The sequence below is a fragment of the Pipra filicauda genome, unplaced genomic scaffold (assembly GCF_003945595.2).
Source record: "Pipra filicauda isolate LSUMZ 115617 unplaced genomic scaffold, ASM394559v2 scaffold502_size411320_pilon, whole genome shotgun sequence".
NCBI lineage: Eukaryota > Metazoa > Chordata > Aves > Passeriformes > Pipridae > Pipra > Pipra filicauda.
The window spans coordinates 321,461-338,830 of NW_024104646.1; the positions used below are offsets into that span (position 1 = coordinate 321,461).

At 39.9% G+C, this 17,370-nt stretch overlaps 2 protein-coding genes across 2 annotated transcripts; one reads left to right on the top strand and one right to left on the bottom strand.

The window, feature by feature from the left end:
• Positions 1-236: 236 nt before the first annotated feature.
• On the bottom strand, positions 237-5,606 carry CLRN2 (clarin 2). Its single transcript, XM_027727459.2, has 3 exons — positions 4,851-5,606; positions 940-1,119; positions 237-520 (listed from the first exon to the last, which is right to left on the bottom strand). The coding sequence occupies exons 1-3, from the start codon at positions 5,101-5,103 to the stop codon at positions 255-257; spliced, it is 699 nt and encodes a 232-aa protein (XP_027583260.1). The 5' UTR covers positions 5,104-5,606; the 3' UTR covers positions 237-254.
• A 543-nt stretch (positions 5,607-6,149) lies between these two features.
• On the top strand, positions 6,150-15,660 carry QDPR (quinoid dihydropteridine reductase). The gene is made up of 7 exons (XM_027727458.2): positions 6,150-6,284; positions 6,384-6,476; positions 7,937-8,033; positions 8,833-8,973; positions 11,232-11,340; positions 12,742-12,825; positions 14,784-15,660. Exons 1-7 carry the CDS (start codon positions 6,201-6,203, stop codon positions 14,890-14,892), a joined length of 717 nt encoding a protein of 238 aa, XP_027583259.1. The 5' UTR covers positions 6,150-6,200; the 3' UTR covers positions 14,893-15,660.
• The last annotated feature ends 1,710 nt before the right edge of the window (positions 15,661-17,370 follow it).

Below are 17,370 nucleotides of genomic sequence, written 5' to 3' on the forward strand. Positions count from 1 at the left end.
GTTTAAAAGTGTGAATTTTCTAAAATCTGAGAAACAGCATATATTTACTGCAGATAGCAGTCAGTTTTGAGAATAACAGTATTTATAGTATTTGTGTTTTTCTTTTTTCACAGACATGTTAATTGCTGGTATTGTAGACTGACATCTTTACTAAGTTGATAACTAAACCATCCATCCAAATCAAAGGTTGAAGAGCCAAGAAGCTGTTTCTTTTACAACAGTTCACTTAACTGAAGTAGTTTTGTATAGATTTATTAGTACATGATATCTTCTGCTGTAACATTCACTTCTTCTGTTTTAGGCTTAATTTTAGGAAAATTAATCCCACTGATGGCTATTAGCAGCAAATTCACTGCGTGTGCTGTGGCACTTGCCACGCAAATCCAAAAACAGTCTTCAAAGCGTTCTTCTAAGATAACAAATCGAAAAACATTTTCCCGAAAATTGGCAATTCTTTCTGTGAGGTGATGAAGTTTCACAGCAGCCATAAAGCTGGTGACTGCAAGTACTACAAATCCACCTGCAACAAAATGAAAGAAGTATTCACCCTTGTTATATAATCAAACAAGACAGACATTTTGATTGTGCTTCAAGACTTACTGAATACCACAGTGAGCAATATACAGAGTAGGGATAGACACAGGCATGGCTTAAACACCTTATTGTATGGGCAAACATGACACCAATGTTTGTAATAAAGTCCTTTTATCAGTGACATGGAACCTAAAGGCTGGCATTCATAGCTCCTGTTAAATGTTGACTAGACACGATAAACGAAGATGGCACCAGGCAGTTCTGTTTAGGTAGATGAGAATTCACTGTTAACTTCATTTTATTTACAAGTATTTGAGTCAACAAGATATTTAATAAGGCAAGAGAAGGAACTTTTACCATTTTGTATGAATGTGACTAGTAAAAAGTGCTGGTAAATAACTTTACCTGCAAGGAAGTTCCAAAGGCATACTCCTGCTGGACCTTTAATAGCCCGGTAAGGAACTTTTATTGCATTAAGAATGCAGAATCCAAAACTGACCAGAGAAAAGCAAATGGCCACACAGAGGAACATTATGATCATCACATGCAAGCCTGTATTCAACTTTTTCACCATGTGTGGGAAAACTGTCAAGAAAAAAGAATCACATATTAAGTATTTAGTTTTTCTTGATGACGGTAAACATCACACTGTGCTGGTGCTTCAAACTCAAATTATACTACTTTATATTTTTTACAGAGGTGTTCAGTTCAGCTAGTTACACACATCTTAGTTCGTGATGTTTTATTTTTCAGTATATCAGACAAACCAGGGATATTCTGCTACAGGTATAATCCTTTACATAGGGTCTGTGAATAAGGATTCAGGCTTAAGTCTTGTTTATTTATCTAGCTGTGTTAATGTCTTTATCACCACTACTGTATTGTCTGCTCTTTTTCATCTCTGTTCCTCAAACCAAACTCATGGTTTTGAGCTTCCCATTCCTGTCCCATGCTTTCAGTCTTATCCCTTTGAAGTCTGACAGTCCCAGTTTCCTTGTCCAGGCCCTTGCTGCCTTAAATAGTATGACTTCTTTCTGTGTTTATTTTCTCATGTTCTTTCTCTCTCTCCCTTTCTTCACTGCAGCTCAAGTGAGATCTGCCCTAATTTCACACTTCTAATCCCACAGGTTTTCACTTTAAGTTTCCAATTCCCTTCTTGGTTTCTCATCTAGTGTTTATGACTCCTTTATGCCTTTCTGGGTGTCTGGCAGAGCTTTAGCTACATCTGTAGGAAGCTTGTAAAGTACTGAAGTCAGATGGGCTTTCAGTGAAGTGCTCACATGTTCTACTATAGGCATGAGCTCTCCCTCAGCAGCCTGTCACTCATCTGTCTCTAAAGAGTGATAACTTTCTTGGTTTTGTCTTCACAGACTCAATTACTTAACTGGGGGGCCAGATTGGCCAGCAGCAGGGAAATGTGCACCTGAGTATTTAGTTTATCCTGCAGCCCTTTAGTAAGAGAATCAGAAGAAATGTGAGTAGGGAATTGTAGGTGACATGCTGACTGACAGGAAAGAGAGAGGCTGATCGAGAGGAACCCTAAAATACAAGGTGATCAAGAAGAGACCTTCAGGTGGTGTAGCACTGCACACTTATACATGTTTTGAAGAATTTACTGCTTAATTACTAAAAAGCTACTAAAAGGAAGGTACATTGTGTTATAAACCAATAAACAGATTGCTTCCTGTGCTTCATAACTGAAAAAAAAGTCTAAACAAGCCACATAAAAAGTAGGCAGTAATAATTGGTAGATGTAACAGTGAGCATCAGGCATACAATCTGGTCATGACATGACGGAATTCTAGTAGATTATGTAGAAAAATTCATACTGTACATATTCCATACAAAAATTCAACAGTTCTACCTCTTCAGTAGCTCATTCTGGGGTTGTAGGTGGGCCTGGTATACATATGAGCTACAGAAGAGACTCCAACAAGAAGAAGGGAGGGAAATAAATGAGAATCAGAAGTACATATGAGAAATGGGAAACCAAAAACTAGCTTCCTGTCTGACTGAAAAATAACTGGCAGTGTAACAGCAAGGCACATAGAATTAAGCCTTCCTACAAACCAGCAGAGATTTTTGAGTAATTGTAAGGATTATTTGGTCTCTTTTCTGAGGCTCTCAGCCAAATCCCAAAGACCTGACCAGGGAGTCTGGCTTAGTATGCAGAAATAAGAATCCTCAGGAAGGATATTGCCGTAGAGGCTCCTGATACATTCCAGCAGTGTTTGCCATGCATAGGCAAAATGCCTGGCTTCCCCAGCTCGTTCTCAGAGCTTGATTCAGCGGTCAAAACACAAGCATTTTATGCCAACTTAGATGCCTTAGGACTATCATAACAACCACGTGGGTCTAACATACATGCTGCATTATGTATGGGACACCTTCAGAAGTAGTAGCTGGAGACCAGATGATACACCTCGAGGAGTACAAAATAGTACTGGATACCTATTATGGCAATTGAGTCATGCTGTCACTGTCCCAGCTAAAAAAGAGTGTACCAGCCATAAGCCTACTCTAGTTAACACAGTGAAAGGCATTGTACTAGTAACAGTAAATTACTGCAAATTCCAAAGTGTCAGAGCTACTGCAGTACTGCAGTGTTTGAGGTGCTGGCCTTGTTTTGCTCTATGTGATGTCCATTTATGTTAACTCATTCCACAAGAAAAGTCTCACAGTTCTTGCTCCCCAGTAAATTCAGAATGCTTGTAGATTAAGGGGGACATTCAAAGCGAAAACTCAGAACCCCCAGAGTGAGTTCTGCTCACCCTTGTGCAAAAGTATTTAACAGCTTTGTGTACTGTTGTTTGAAACCAGTACTGTGAAAATATCAAACCTGATAGTTATTAGAATATTTAAAAGGGAAAATCTCTGAGCTACTTGTTGACCTAAATGCATATTTGTACCCATTGCACTTAATGACCCAATTTTAGAGTTCTAACAGGGAAAATTCTTACTAGCTTCAGTGACAGCTTTATTAAGGAGTGTAGGATCATGTACTCCAAATATGAATCGATATAGTCCAGAGTGATGGTGGAACCTTAGGCCTTCCTCTCAGGTTACAGAGTAAAAAATCAGAAAGTTTATTAACGAGTCCAGAAGGTTGTACAGAGATTTTTTTCCTCATTCTCTTTGACAGGATAGGATGAGAGAACTGAGACTGGATGACCATGACTGCTATATCCATGTCATGAAGTTGCAGCTGCAGTCAGAGCTTGAGCAAGAACTTGGTTATTGCAAAAGCAGCAAGTCCAAATTTATCCAGCTTAACAACTGGTCATGCTGATCTAAGCAGAGGTTGCTCTGGTTCTTTTCTCCATTCCTTCTGAAGTCCCACAGTCCTACCTGCCTTCAAGTCTTTATAGAGGTGCTTGTGCAGTTGTGTAGTCAGCCACAATCCTATAGGAAAACAACTATTTTTTGGTAGGTTAATTTTTTTGGCCACCTTAACTTCTGAACTACACCACCATAACTACCAGAGACATTGCAAAGGATAGGGCAGGATAGTACTGCTGTGGGCTAGGGAGAGGGTGAGACTGCAGCAGCTTCAACTCATATTGGTTTAAGTTGCAGTCAATCTGCACACTGAACTAAAAATCTTCAATGCAAATTATCATTTTCTCTACGGCACAGAATGAGTGAAATTTGGAAATCATCCAGAGTACAGCTGAGTGCTTTTGAGACCTCAAGAAAATCTTTTATGTTAAAAGGAATACATTTATAAGAGTTTCTACATTTTTTAAGAGTTCAGCATTTTTTTTTCTCTCCAAAGTTAGCAGAAAAGAAGGTAAAAATTTCTTCAACATGTTAATAAACTTAGCAGTATCTACTATGGCAGACATTTGCATTAGGACAGCTAGAGAAATACAGTGATGTGGCCAAGTAAATAAATCTCTGCTTCCTAAAGGGAAAAAACCTCAGAGAAGTTCAACAGAGAAGGTAAGGACAGACAGATGGCAGAGAAACACTTGGCATGGAAAGAGTCAATCAAGGGGAAAGTGTGATTTACAGGGTCATCTCCAGATGCCTTTCACTCCCTTCATGAGGCTAAAAGGAAACTCTCCATCTAGCCTTAGGGATTTTTTCTCCATCTTGATTCCAGGATTATAGAACATAACTGGGAGCAAAAAGTGTGCTTGAAATGATAGGGATTTTATATTCACACTCAGACACCAAACCATAATGACCACAAGTCAGCCACAAATTTATTTAATAATAACAATTAGCATTCTACAAGGTCTGTAAGCAAAAAGAATAGAGTGCTATATTTGAACTAGACATTAGACAAAAGATTCAACCAAAATTGTACTTACTTGTGAATTTGGAATGCCTCCCGCCCAACCCACACTGGCGTATTTTGCCGCCCCGAAAGAGTCCATAGTAAATTTCTCCAATGAACTTGACCAGCTCTGGATCTGTGGCATTGACCAAATCAGCTCCTGTTTTGCAAAGAATCTTTCCTGTCATCCACTTTGGGGTCCCCATTGCAACAACAATTAAGATAAAAGACACAAAACTTATTAGAGAAGCCAAGGCAAATAACGTCTTTTTAAAGCAGCCAGGCATCCTGGTGCTTTCAAGGGATCATCTCCAAGGCCTCTCTGCAGCAGCCAGGCATATTTCCCATTTTTTCTCATGCTCCAAAATCCACAGCTGAATAGCAGGCATTCCAAAATACTTCTTCTTTTATTTTGAAGTTCCAGCAATTAATCTGTACTGTTAAAAATCAAAGTCTAAAATATGTTTTGCTGCGACAACATCCTGAAATGGCTGCAAGTAACAGCTTCATTATGCTGTAGTGCAGTGATGCTTCTTTCTGCAGCAAGTAATCCTATCTCTATCGCCTGGCTAATGTTTCATCAGAGGCTTAATTGTCATGTTCAAATGACATCAAGTTCTTTACTGTAACCTCATGTAAAGAAAACTAAAAGAATCCAGTTTTTTAGATTATTTTAAAAAGCGAGTAAACAGCTGTGTGCAAGGTGCAAAGCATTAAAACCGGATAATCCGGCCGGAGGATTCGGCTGGCACCTCAGCCGTGCTGAGCTACCTTCTCCCGGCCCTTGCTCCCACCCAGCCTCTAAATGTCACAGCTGTCACAGCTCCCGCGGCCGTCCATTCGCTCGGAGCGGTGCCTTCCATCGCTAAAGCCTGTTAGCTGAGGGACAGAAGTGATGTGTATGGAGTGCTCTCAATGACAGCGGGGCGCGCAGAGCCCCCCGCAGCCGGGGAGGCCCGGCCGGCCGTGCCGTATCCCAGGTGCTCGGGGGCTGCAGCGGCGTAACTCAAGCTACAGGTGCGATAAAGGAGTGCTAGAGGAAACCGGCCATAATTGCCAGCACTTCTACGGTTACCGCTACTCGAGCCCTGTGGGGACCTTCACAACCACTAATTAATTAATTAACCCCCGCAGTAGCCCTGGGGGCGGGTAACAGAGTCCGTCGCTGTGGCTTGGACGAGGTCCCGGGACTTTTGCTCCCGGCTCGGCACAGTCCCGGGCGGGCAGAGCCGGACCCGCCCCTCGCACCACCCCCGGCCGGCGCTGCCGCCCCTCTCCCGCCCCTTGGGGCGGCCGCATCCGCGGGCGGGGCCGGGCCGGGCCGGGCCGGGCCGGGCCGGGCCGGGCAGCGGCGGCGGAGCCGGAGCCGGGTGTGACAGCGGGCATGGCGGCGGGCAGGGTGCTGGTGTACGGGGGCAGAGGGGCGCTGGGCTCCCAGTGCGTGCAGTACTTCAAGGCCAAGAACTGGGTAAGCGCCGGGCCGGGGGGTGGCGAGGCGGGGGAGCCCCGCCGAGGGGAGCGCCCCTGCCCCGCCGGGCCGATAACGCGCCTTCCTCTCCCGCCGCAGTGGGTCGCCAGCATCGACCTGGCCGAGAACGCGGATGCCAGCGCCAACGTGGTGGTGAGGGCCACCGACTCCTTCCCCGAGCAGGCCGAGCAGGTGGGTCGGCGGCGGACGCGGGGCTGGCAATGCCGAGTGAGGAGGTGGAGCGATGCACTCAGCCTACCCCCGAGTGTGTGCATCCCTTCTCCCGAGCGATGCTCTCAGCCTCCCCTCAGGTGTGTGCATCCCTTCTCCCGCGGCTGCGGGAGTGCGTCCGGCCTCATGCAGGAAGTAGGAGTCCGGCCGGTAGCGGTTCTGCAGCCGTACCGCGAGCCCCAAGGTCCTTATGCTTCTGCTTGTCGTTTCTTTTTTCTTTTTCTTTTTTCTTTTTTCTTTTTTCTTTTTTCTTTTTTCTTTTTTCTTTTTTCTTTTTTCTTTTTTCTTTTTCTTTTTCTTTTTGTAATTCTTTTTAACTGCACGTATATGCAGAAAGATCCTGGATATTGGAGGTTCAGCACATAAGGCAGTTTGGTTTGTTTTTGTCTTTGTGACTTTAAAAGTTTCAGACTGAACCGGGTGACTGTAATGAAGATGGATAAGGACATCCTAAAATGCAATGCTTCTTTTAAATATCCTATCTTATAAATGCACTGTGTATAGGTAGATGATGTGCTCAAAGCACCGAGGGATTCCTGGGGAATGCACAAATGTAAATATGGCAGACTCTGAGTTAGCCTAAAAACTGTTTTGCTTTTTTCTCAACATATAGGATCTATTTTTTGAATTTTAACTTTTGAACCTATTTCTCTTACTGATAAACTGAATCTCTAGGCAATATGTTTTCATTATAGCTATTCAACTCTTAGGGCTTTTAAAGAGTAATGTAGAATATTTGCAACACAATTTTCTATGCACTTTTTTGAAAACCAGTGGATTTTTGTTCTTTTGTTGAGAGATGAATTGTTTGCTGTCCACTTAGGCAGAGAAAATTCATGGCCAACAAATTCATTACCAGTTTTGAGGTCTTATATTAGAAAGAGAGAAAGATATAGGATGTCTAAAACCGTACAAACTCAAATTTAGAGGCCAGACTCAAACTGATGGTTGTGGTCTAGATAGAAGCAATAAGAAGGCTAATCTTTAGTTCTTCATCTCTGGCACTGTCATCAAAAGTGACACCAGTAGTCCTGATCAGACCTGGAGTTTCATTTCCCATGTTAAACAGCACCATACCTAGAAGAGAACTGGTCAAAAGAAAGTCAGTAATAATTTTTGTTAACAATATTGATAAAAGTCAGATGTTTCAATCCTGCTCAGGTCAGTTATTTCCAGTGGCATCACACACTGTATGGTCTGACTTTCATTGGCCTGACAGTCATCTATAGTTATCTTTCAACATTATTTTGTTTTGAGTTCGTGGCTCATAAATATTAATTTTCTATAGCTGTTTAAATTGCTGTGTGTTGTTTTATTTAATTATATGGGTGGGAAAAAGTAACTTTAAGGCATTTGTGATATTTACTCCTTTATCTTATTGATTCAGTGTTTTCAGTATGTTTTTGTTCTATGTATTGAAGGTGACAGCAGAGATTGGAAAACTTCTTGGTGAAGAAAAGGTGGATGCGATCTTGTGTGTAGCAGGAGGATGGGCTGGAGGCAGCGCCAAAGCCAAATGTAAGATTTTGGTAGATGTGTGCTGATGAAAACATGAATGATATCTGAAAGGAATCCTTAAAAATCGTGGTAATAAAGGTATTTGAGATTATCTTTCTTTCCAAGTCCAGAAGAGGACAAGAGCATAAAAGTACAAAATAGCTTAGTCACAGTGCTTCTTAGTGCTTCTCTGAATTTTCTTTGCCTGTTAAATTTGCACAGCACTTCGTTTCCTTAGTGGTATTTGTTGACACACCAATTTTTATTAAAATGGAGGAGTTTCAGCACTGTTAAGCTGACTTTGCCAAGGTTACCTGTGTCAGGCAAGTTGCGAAAGACAGTGCTGAGTAGAAACATCGATGTTTCCCGATTAATTCCTTTATGAATAGAAGCTCAGTTGCCTCCTGCAGTTCTCTGAGCTGTTGCTGTGCAATACAATATTGGAAGGCACTGCCTAGTGACCCAAAATCATGCTACAGACAAAGCCCTTCAGATTAAAAAAGGCTTTTAAACATGTAATGTTCAGAGTGAAATTTTATACTTTACCCACTATTGTAGAGATACAGGAAGAAAAATAGCCTTGTTTTCTGTCTGGAGTTAATCTGGTAAAATGTGTCCTTCTCTTCTCCCTTTTGGTCAGACGTTACAGGCTCAAAGCAAAAGAAGATACAAAAGACATAAATGGATATTTTACATTGTGAAAGTAGAAAATGGTAGAAAACGTTGTCATAGCGCTTTTGCACTCTGTGGGACGCTAAGAAAACTGGAATTAGAGGTCTTCCACCTTTTAGCTAATTTCACTAATTCTCTTTCTAATCAGCTTTATACAAAAACTGTGATCTGATGTGGAAGCAGAGTGTTTGGACATCGACTATTTCCAGCCACCTAGCAACAAAACATCTGAAGGAAGGCGGTCTCTTGACTCTCACAGGAGCTCAAGCTGCTTTATCTGGAACCCCAGGTAAAATGCAATGCATTATATCCCTGCACTGTGGTTGCAGGGACAACAGCAGTTAGAGATGTCTGTTCGTCTGAGCATTCTTGTTTGTGAAGCAGCGGTTTCTCTCCCCAGTTGCTTGACTTCTAGTACAAATGGAAAATTGCTGCTGAAATATGTAGGGAAAGTGTAACTTTATAGTTAGCAATACTGAATTTCTCAAAGCTGGAGTGCAAACACATAAAATCAGTATTTAAGTAATATTTTACATGTTTTGGTGATATGTACTTGGCTAATATATGATATAGGGAAAAAAGTCTGGAAATGAAGACTAGAAGCACACAGCACTCTGTAAGTCTTTAGATTAAGTTAATTTTCCTATTTGTGTTCTGAAAGACAGAGTCCTTATTTGACCAATTTTTCTGTTGGTGATGACTCAACTGATTCTGATTACTGTGCTTGTCCTGTTCATGTTCTGATTCCAGTCTACCTTTGCTTCAGACATAGATAAGCTTGTTGACTGTTGGCTTTGCCCTCTGCTAGCTATTTAATATGAACTTTATTGGATTTTTAATCTCGCTCCTTAACTGTGTTGATCTGCATGGAGGAAGAAATCTGGGAGCAATTTAAAATCAGAAAAAAAAAAGGCACTGACACACAAGCCCACAGGCAGCAAGAGGAAAGTTTGAGACAAATACTCCTATTTCCTAATCTTTTATTAGTGTCACTTCAACAATATTTTTATGAGACACAAATACTAAGATTTTAAAACATATGCAATATATGAATATAAAACTGTTCAGGAAAACTGAATTTATGAATATAAAACTTTTCAGGGAAAATATGCTATATTTTCTAGTTAATGGTTTATCTTCTGTATTTACAGCTGCATCTGTTATAGTCCAAAGATAAAAGGCATCATTTACAATGTACTGCTGACTGACCACATAAAAATGAAAAAATGTTAATTCTGGCAAACTTTCATGGTTTTTGTTTGTGTGGTTTTGGGAGGTAGGGACCACAACACAGGAATCAAAGTGATTTGCTTTCCTGTTTTGAACTAGCTGGTTTCAGCTAGTCTGGATTTTTCTAAAAATCACAGCAGTGCTTAGGGCAAACACATGCAACTTATTAACTTCAGGAAGAATTGGGAAAGAGTTGTTACTCAATTTCTGCAAATATGCCTTGCTAGGCTTGTTACTACCAGCCGTTCTGGAAGAAACAATGTTTGTTTGCTGTTAGTGTTACCTTTCTTTTCCTATCAGAAAATGTTGTCTCAGATAATGCAAACTGAAGAACGCTGAAAATCGCATTAATAGTTACAGCAGCAGTGTGATAGTGATGGCTAAGAAATGTGTTAAGCATGAAAAGGTTTAAGAAGACTTAGAGTGCTTGGTTTAGGCAAGACGAGAACATGATAGAGTTGCAAATATTTTTATCATGACAATAAAATAAGTTAGCTAGTGCTGTCCGTGATTCCTCCTAGCAGAAACGGGTCCTATACAATTTGTCTAAGTGAATATAACAGAAATATTTCTACATGCAAAATGCATCTACAGGAACACTGGAAAGGGGCTGTATAGCTATATGGATTGGTAGAAAGAAAGATAGAAAGTACCTGACCTGTGTGCCTTATGGTCTCATTGCTGTTGCTTTTGCACTGCTAAATACCATCTGCCTAGAAAACAACAGTGTTTAGGAAGAAGTTTGCTTTCCCTGCAGGTTATTTAGTAGTTTTTCTACCATGAGGGTCGTTTTGATTTTTTTCTCGTGGCTTTCCCTGAAGGCCCTGTCAGACCTGGGATTCTGACCAAGTGAATTACAGTTCAGGAGAGAAGTGAACCGTATATATTTGGATCCAAACCTGCAAATACTTTAGTCATATGATAAAAATTAATGGATGATCACCTTAAAAAAGTCTATGAGCACCTTCACACTTACTGTTACATTTGTAAGCTCAGCCCTGTAGGTCACATCCTTCAAAGCATGTTTTGGTGCATAACTAAATGTGCTTAACTCGGTAAGCTGCTTATTTCTATAGTGCTGAGTAAACTGAGTTTTATGACAGTTCCTGGATGTCTAATGAAAGCTTTTGTTTTTTTTTTTCTTCCATTTTTTTGCTTTTAATATATATGTTTTAATATGTTTTGAAAGTCTGATTCTGTTCTGGCTGTGGTAAGTGGCCTTAATATTCACTAAACAGTCTTGAGTTTCTATCATGTTATTGATGATATTGAGAGCTGTTTTGATTGTGCTCTAATTTGCCTGTTTTAAATTGTTAGGGATGATTGCCTATGGCATGGCCAAAGGAGCAGTGCATCAGCTTTGTCAGAGTTTAGCTGGTGCCAGTAGTGGCTTGCCATCTGGTTCTGCTGCTGTTGCCATTTTACCGTAAGTAGTTGCTTAGTTGTCTCTGCCTGTGTTGTTTTATTTAATTACTGCTGTAAAGTGGAGCCACATAGATATGCTTGTAGTGTCCTGTTCACAGTACACAAACAGCTTCTCAGACCTCCTTACAGTTTCGCAGAGAAAGGGGGTAATCTTGAAAGTGTGAACAAAATGATATCCAAGAAACCCTAAACATGATTACCTTCCTTTCCTTTCCTTTGCAAAACTGTAGTGGATGTTGGGATTAAAATTTAATTCATTTTCAACCAGTTTGACTGTAGCCATGCATTAAAGTGTGATTTCTCTTTTTTTCAGTATAAATAGAACTCTAAAAATGATATGAGCTATTCAGCACAGTTTTAGACTTAGCTGTGTGATAGCAGTAAAGCAAAGGATTACTTGGCACATTTTCACTTGGTTAAAGATGCTTCTTCATAAGGTGCCGCATATCTATGCGTGATTAGTAAAATTAGGTCACTTTGAGGATCTGTGAAAAGAAAAAAACTGTCACAGTTTTCTTTTTGACGAGGAAAGCTAGTAAGAAGTGGATGGCTTAGTAAGTCTTCACTATGTCTAATTTTATCAATTCTGCTGCAAAAATTAGAAGTGTTTTTCTTGCTAGGTCTGTTTCTAAATCAGGACCCAAAAATAAAGACTAAAGAGTCCTGTATGGGAATTTCAAACACTACCTGAATTCTCCCTGCTTTTGTTTTCCTCACACACACGCACACTCTTAGTGGACATGTCTTTAGGTCGGAGAGGAATGGCATTAAATGTGTTTGGATAATTGACAGCACCTTCCACTGGCATGCAGACTCCAAGATCACTGGATTTGTGCACATGCTGCACTTGTGTAGTTCTCATGCAAAATTCTGCCCTTGAGTGAGTTTTTCCAGAGTAAATATATCTTGGATTGTCAACAGCATCTCATGAGGGAGTTGTGAAAAGTTCACCCCTTAATATCATTGTGCATAGTGTAAATATATGTAATCAAAGTCAAAACTTCCTATGTTTGTGCGCTTAATCGCTGCATTTGCAGCTGGCATGAGGCTGTCTGAAAACATGGATGTAGTACACATATGCTATGCAGTGCATGTGAACAAGCATATTACTGCCATTCCCTGTCTGCATGAGAGAGGTGGGAAGGGAGCTGCGGACTAAGTGATTGCCCTAATGGGCAACTCCTCTGTGAGCCGGAAAGGTGAGAGATTATAGGTTGGAGCCTTGGATAAACGTTGAAACTGATGACTATATGCTGGTAACACGCTGGGAGGATGCAAGAGAAATCCATACCACGTGGTGTAAAAGTCAAGCATATGTTACAGCAATGATTTGAAGCAGGTGGTGCTCATCAGGAAAATGATTGTGTAAAGAAAAGGTTTGTCTTATCTTTTTTAATCACAGGGTTACCTTAGATACACCGGCAAACAGGAAATCAATGCCTGATGCAGATTTCAGCTCCTGGACACCCTTAGAATTCATTGCAGAGTGAGTATCCATGAGCAATTCCTCACTGAACCTCTTGAGGCTGCACCTTAGTGCATGTTCTTTTTAAATAGCTGCTTTGGATTTGAGTGAGTTTTTTTCCTCCATTGTCTCCTTATTGTGTATGTTTCTAAATCACATTGGGTTTTATTGCACAGGCTTCTGAACTGGAGAAAATTAGCCCAACTCCATCAAATTCAGCTTCTCTACACGAGTTATTTCAGCAAGGGAGATAGCCTTAAGGAGTTGGAAGCCAGAGAATCTCATAAAGCCTGTAAACAAATTAAATTGCAGACAGCAGGTGCAGGAGACACCTGGCTTAAAGATAAACTGCAAATAGGCATGTAAACTTGGGTGGGATTCTTTTTCTTTTAAACATTCTTTACTGCCTGGTTTACAGTGTGTTAGTTCAGTTCTCTCAACTGGCAAAATTCCTGCTCTTGTTTAGAAAAATTCAACAAAGATATTTTTTTTCATCATCTACAAAGGCTTGTCTTGAATGATGTTGCAAAATGCTGAAACTTCAACTGTAGCTTATCTAATGGCAGGCTGCAATTTTCTGCTTTACTGTTCTCATTCATTGTTAGAGAAGGTGCAGCATGAGTACTGCTTTCTGCCCTGTGATGGGGAGTAGCACACGTTCCACTGAGGGTAAACTGTCAAAAGGAAGAAAATAAGGGTACAACTGTCTTGCCTCTTTGAGGAAAAACAAAGTTGGATATATGTTCATTTTTTACAAAGGGATTTACTCTTACACATTTTTAAAGTCTTTTAAAACTGATGCTGAAATTGGATTTACCTATTGCTAATTGTTCAGAGAGTAGTTTAGTTCTGACATTTGATTTCCTGCTTTATGTGAACTTTTTTAAGGTGGATGCCAGAGTCAGAAATGGTTTTGGTTGCAGCTGTTTAGTTGCAGCCTATGCAGCTGTCTGATGTGGCTCTTTAAAAGGGCCCATCAATTGAATTTAGTTAGCCTAAAAATGTTCGTAAAAAGATCATTAATTTATTGTGCTTTAGAAACTGGAGCAGAGTCTCTGAGAGACTGCTTAGCCAGATGTTGTAGTTCTGCAAATTAATTTTTTGAAGTTTAACTTTTAAGTATTTTAACCTTGTAGGAGAATTAGGTTGATTGATTTGTTTTATTTCTAATTCCCTAAACTTTAACCCCAGCTTTGAAAACTGAAAATCTCATTGTCTGTGCATTAGAAAACATCCAATGTTGTTAAAGTATTGGCAACATCTGCATCCTGGGTAGGATGCAGGAAATCCTTTCCATCGTGGCATTTGAATTTTGTGCCCTGGAAGCTGTTGTCAGATAGTGGAATGTTCCAACATGGCAGTTGCTATGTCTGCATTATTGCAAGGGTTGATGGACCTTTAGAATATACTGCACTTTCTGTATTGCATTTTGATAAGAAGTGTTCTGTGTTCTACCTAAAATGAATCCATCTTACTCAGCACTATTTTGGATGTCTTAAGGCTTTTTGTGCTTCTGCTGTGACCACTTTCATAGTTAAATATCGAAGTGTTATAATGGCCTGTTGGCAGAGTAATGGGTTTAGCAACTCTATCCTAGCCACAAAACTTTGTTTCTAATATATATGTTATAAAGTCAACTAAAGCGGCGCATCTTCCACTTTCAATTTTTTTTTATCTTGGAAAAAACCTCACCACTCTGACATTTTATACTCCTGGTCTTTTCCTCTGAGATTCACTGTGTGTGCTATAAAGCCCTAGGGTTTTCCCTGCACCTCTGCTCAGCTTTGAGGGTCTGAATCCAGTGATCGCATCACTGGTTTACAGAATGCATAGAAATCACTAGAGAGCAGTAGGAAAAGAAGGAAAAGTAAATAGGCTTTTATTTTATTTTATTTTATTTTATTCCTGTCACTATACTTGATAGTAGTAGGGATTTTTTTATCCTCCTCAACCTGTTTTATCCATTTATTTTAAAACAGAACCTTTTATGACTGGATAACAGGAAAGAATCGACCAAACTCTGGGAGTCTAATCCAATTGATAACTACAGGTGGGAAGACGGAACTAGTTTCAGCAGCACATCTTTGATGTCAGTCACTTAAGGTGATGGAACTTCAGTGAAGGAGAAGCTGTGGAAAATCTGTCTACCAGTATAATTGGATGGTCTTCTGTATCCAGTGATTATAGTTATGCCACTAATGGAACCAGATTTCACATAATATTTCAGTGCTGTCAGTTGTGAGCTATCAGCTTTTGTTTACCAAATAATATCAAGTACTTGTCTCTAAATGAAAGTTGCAGGCTTTAAAGTCTGTAGATGTCATAATTCTGAGCATTATATGTCAACTTACCTGTTTTCTGTGAAATGGGAATTATGCTTAATGATGTCATGTGATCACATACATGGTTGGATTTTTTTTCTCTGTCAGTAAGTGTTTCTGGTAACTTACTGTGAATCTTTTTGTGCTCTGTCTTTTTCTGTCTGACAATATAATGCCACCGCTGCGTATTATGTTGGCTGTAAACCATAGGAAACATTGGAGTCATATATTGTGTCCTAGTTGTGAAACATTTTTCTTGTGAATGTTCCACTTGAGTTAATGGAACTGCATAGAGATTAGTCACTTGAGAAGGAGTTCCTAGTTTGCCTTACAGTTCATAAGCTGCTCTCAGGCCTACAGTTGTAGGATAAAACAGTCATTCTGTCAAATGATTAGTATGTCTTTCTGTTAGTCATGATGGTTCTTCACTTTTTTAGAAACCGAAGTGCTGTAAAGTTGTAGAAAAAAAGCATGCATGCACTTCTATTTGAATGTGAAGCTTTTTGTGCTAAATAAATGTATATTGTTTTATATACTGGGCCGTCTCTGTCACTGTAATCCCAATATCTAGATAACATTTTAATCAGTTTAACTGAACGTAGAGTTCAGTTATGACAAAGGACTTAAGTTTTTACTTATTTCATTCTGATCATGGTGCATAAAATATATTTCTGTGGTAATGATGCCAAATATCTACTAGCCATGCATAAATGTTTTCTTAAATTCAGCTATGTTACATGGAAATACAGTTCAGACACAGAGTGAAAGCATTGCCTGCTCTAAGCCTAGACTCACATGGAACCAGTACTGTCAGATTTTTTGGAACATCTTGAAAACAATTGAATATACTAAATTGTGTGTATGTTCTTTCTTTGCACTTTTTTGTTTCTCAACTGCAGGGTTGTGTTGGGGAAGGATTTACTGCCATGAGTCAGGAAACCTTTTGCCACTGGGAAGGTTTATGTACCTGTGTCAATTTTAACATGGCATGATTGCCTGTTTTGGTATGACTGTCACTTTGCTTATTTCGTTTTGCTGGATGTAGAGGTGGAGAGGGAGATTTTTCTGTCCTATCAAACCAGTCCAGGACTGTCAATTTGTAAATATGCTTTTGATTTTAAATGTAAAACTCTCAGCCATGCTATTGAACCAGCAGTTTCTATTGGCTGAGAGTACAGACAGAAACTGCAAGGCACTGGTAAGGAATGAAGCACTGAGGTGTTGCTTGATTATCCTGGAAAAGGGGATAGCTACATACTACAAGCTAACATGATTTGAAGGCTTCCCTTTGCCAAGCTAGCTGAAGCAGTGAATAGTGTTAAAACATAATTGTGAATGAAAGACTTGACTGGATTAACTTTCATCAGTTGCAGGTATGAGCAGAAAGGTACAAACCCAACATTATTGAAGCTTGAGAGTGAGAATGAACGTGAGTGTATGACAATGAGGCAAGCGTATGTCAAGCTTGCAGATAAGGGTGAGAGATTTAACCTGAGGAGTTTGATGGAAAAGAGGCTTTATGTGACCAGTTTCATCCTGTATTTCTACAAATTTTATTTCAGTTAATTGTCTAGGAGAAGAAGCTGCCCCAACACTGCAAACATCAGGGTTGCCTGGCACCTTCAGCAGGCCCAGAGATATGGTGGTGCTGCAATGAGGAGGAGAGGTGTGGCCTGTGGGAACTGCGAGGAGTTAATCCATGCTGAACACACACAGAGACACAACTGGAGACTGCGGGCCTGTTGTGAAGATTTTCACAGAATTACAGCATAGTTTGGGCTGGAAAGGATCTCTGAAGATTATCTAGTCCAACCCTCTGGTTAGGCAGGGATAACTTAACTGCTTCTTACAGAAACAGAGTACCTGATGAGTTTCTACTCCAGTGTTGATGAAAATCCCTGAATTGTTCATATTTTGTTATTTATATGGCACAATTAACAACAATATAATACTGCAGATGTTAGAAGCTTATCTTCCTTTAATTTAAGGAATGCAATATTTATTAATTTCTTATATATATATATTAAACACCTGGATTTATCTCATTTTTTTATTTAGAACTGTACAAGTTTTATACTTGTTTAGTAAGGCACTCTTCTATACAATCTCCTCTCAAAGATGCATACTACTATTTTCGAAAGAAGGAAGTTGGTGAGGTCTGGGGAAAATTAAAACAAAAATTGTGCCAGATCAGTCTTGCTCTTACAATCCAGTCTGTTTGTGCTCAGTGTTCTGGGTTTCACAG

Excerpts from the sequence above, each read along its gene's own strand:
- CLRN2 (XM_027727459.2), bottom strand. The coding sequence starts at position 5,103 with ATGCCTGGCTGCTTTAAAAAGACGTTATTTGCCTTGGCTTCTCTAATA. Across the intron at positions 1,120-4,850 it reads GAGGCATTCCAAATTCACAA|TTTTCCCACACATGGTGAAA; the intron begins GTAAGTACAATT and ends TTTTCTTGACAG. Across the intron at positions 521-939 it reads CCTTTGGAACTTCCTTGCAG|GTGGATTTGTAGTACTTGCA; the intron begins GTAAAGTTATTT and ends ATTTTGTTGCAG.
- QDPR (XM_027727458.2), top strand. The coding sequence starts at position 6,201 with ATGGCGGCGGGCAGGGTGCTGGTGTACGGGGGCAGAGGGGCGCTGGGC. Across the intron at positions 6,285-6,383 it reads ACTTCAAGGCCAAGAACTGG|TGGGTCGCCAGCATCGACCT; the intron begins GTAAGCGCCGGG and ends CTCCCGCCGCAG. Across the intron at positions 8,974-11,231 it reads TGCTTTATCTGGAACCCCAG|GGATGATTGCCTATGGCATG; the intron begins GTAAAATGCAAT and ends TTAAATTGTTAG.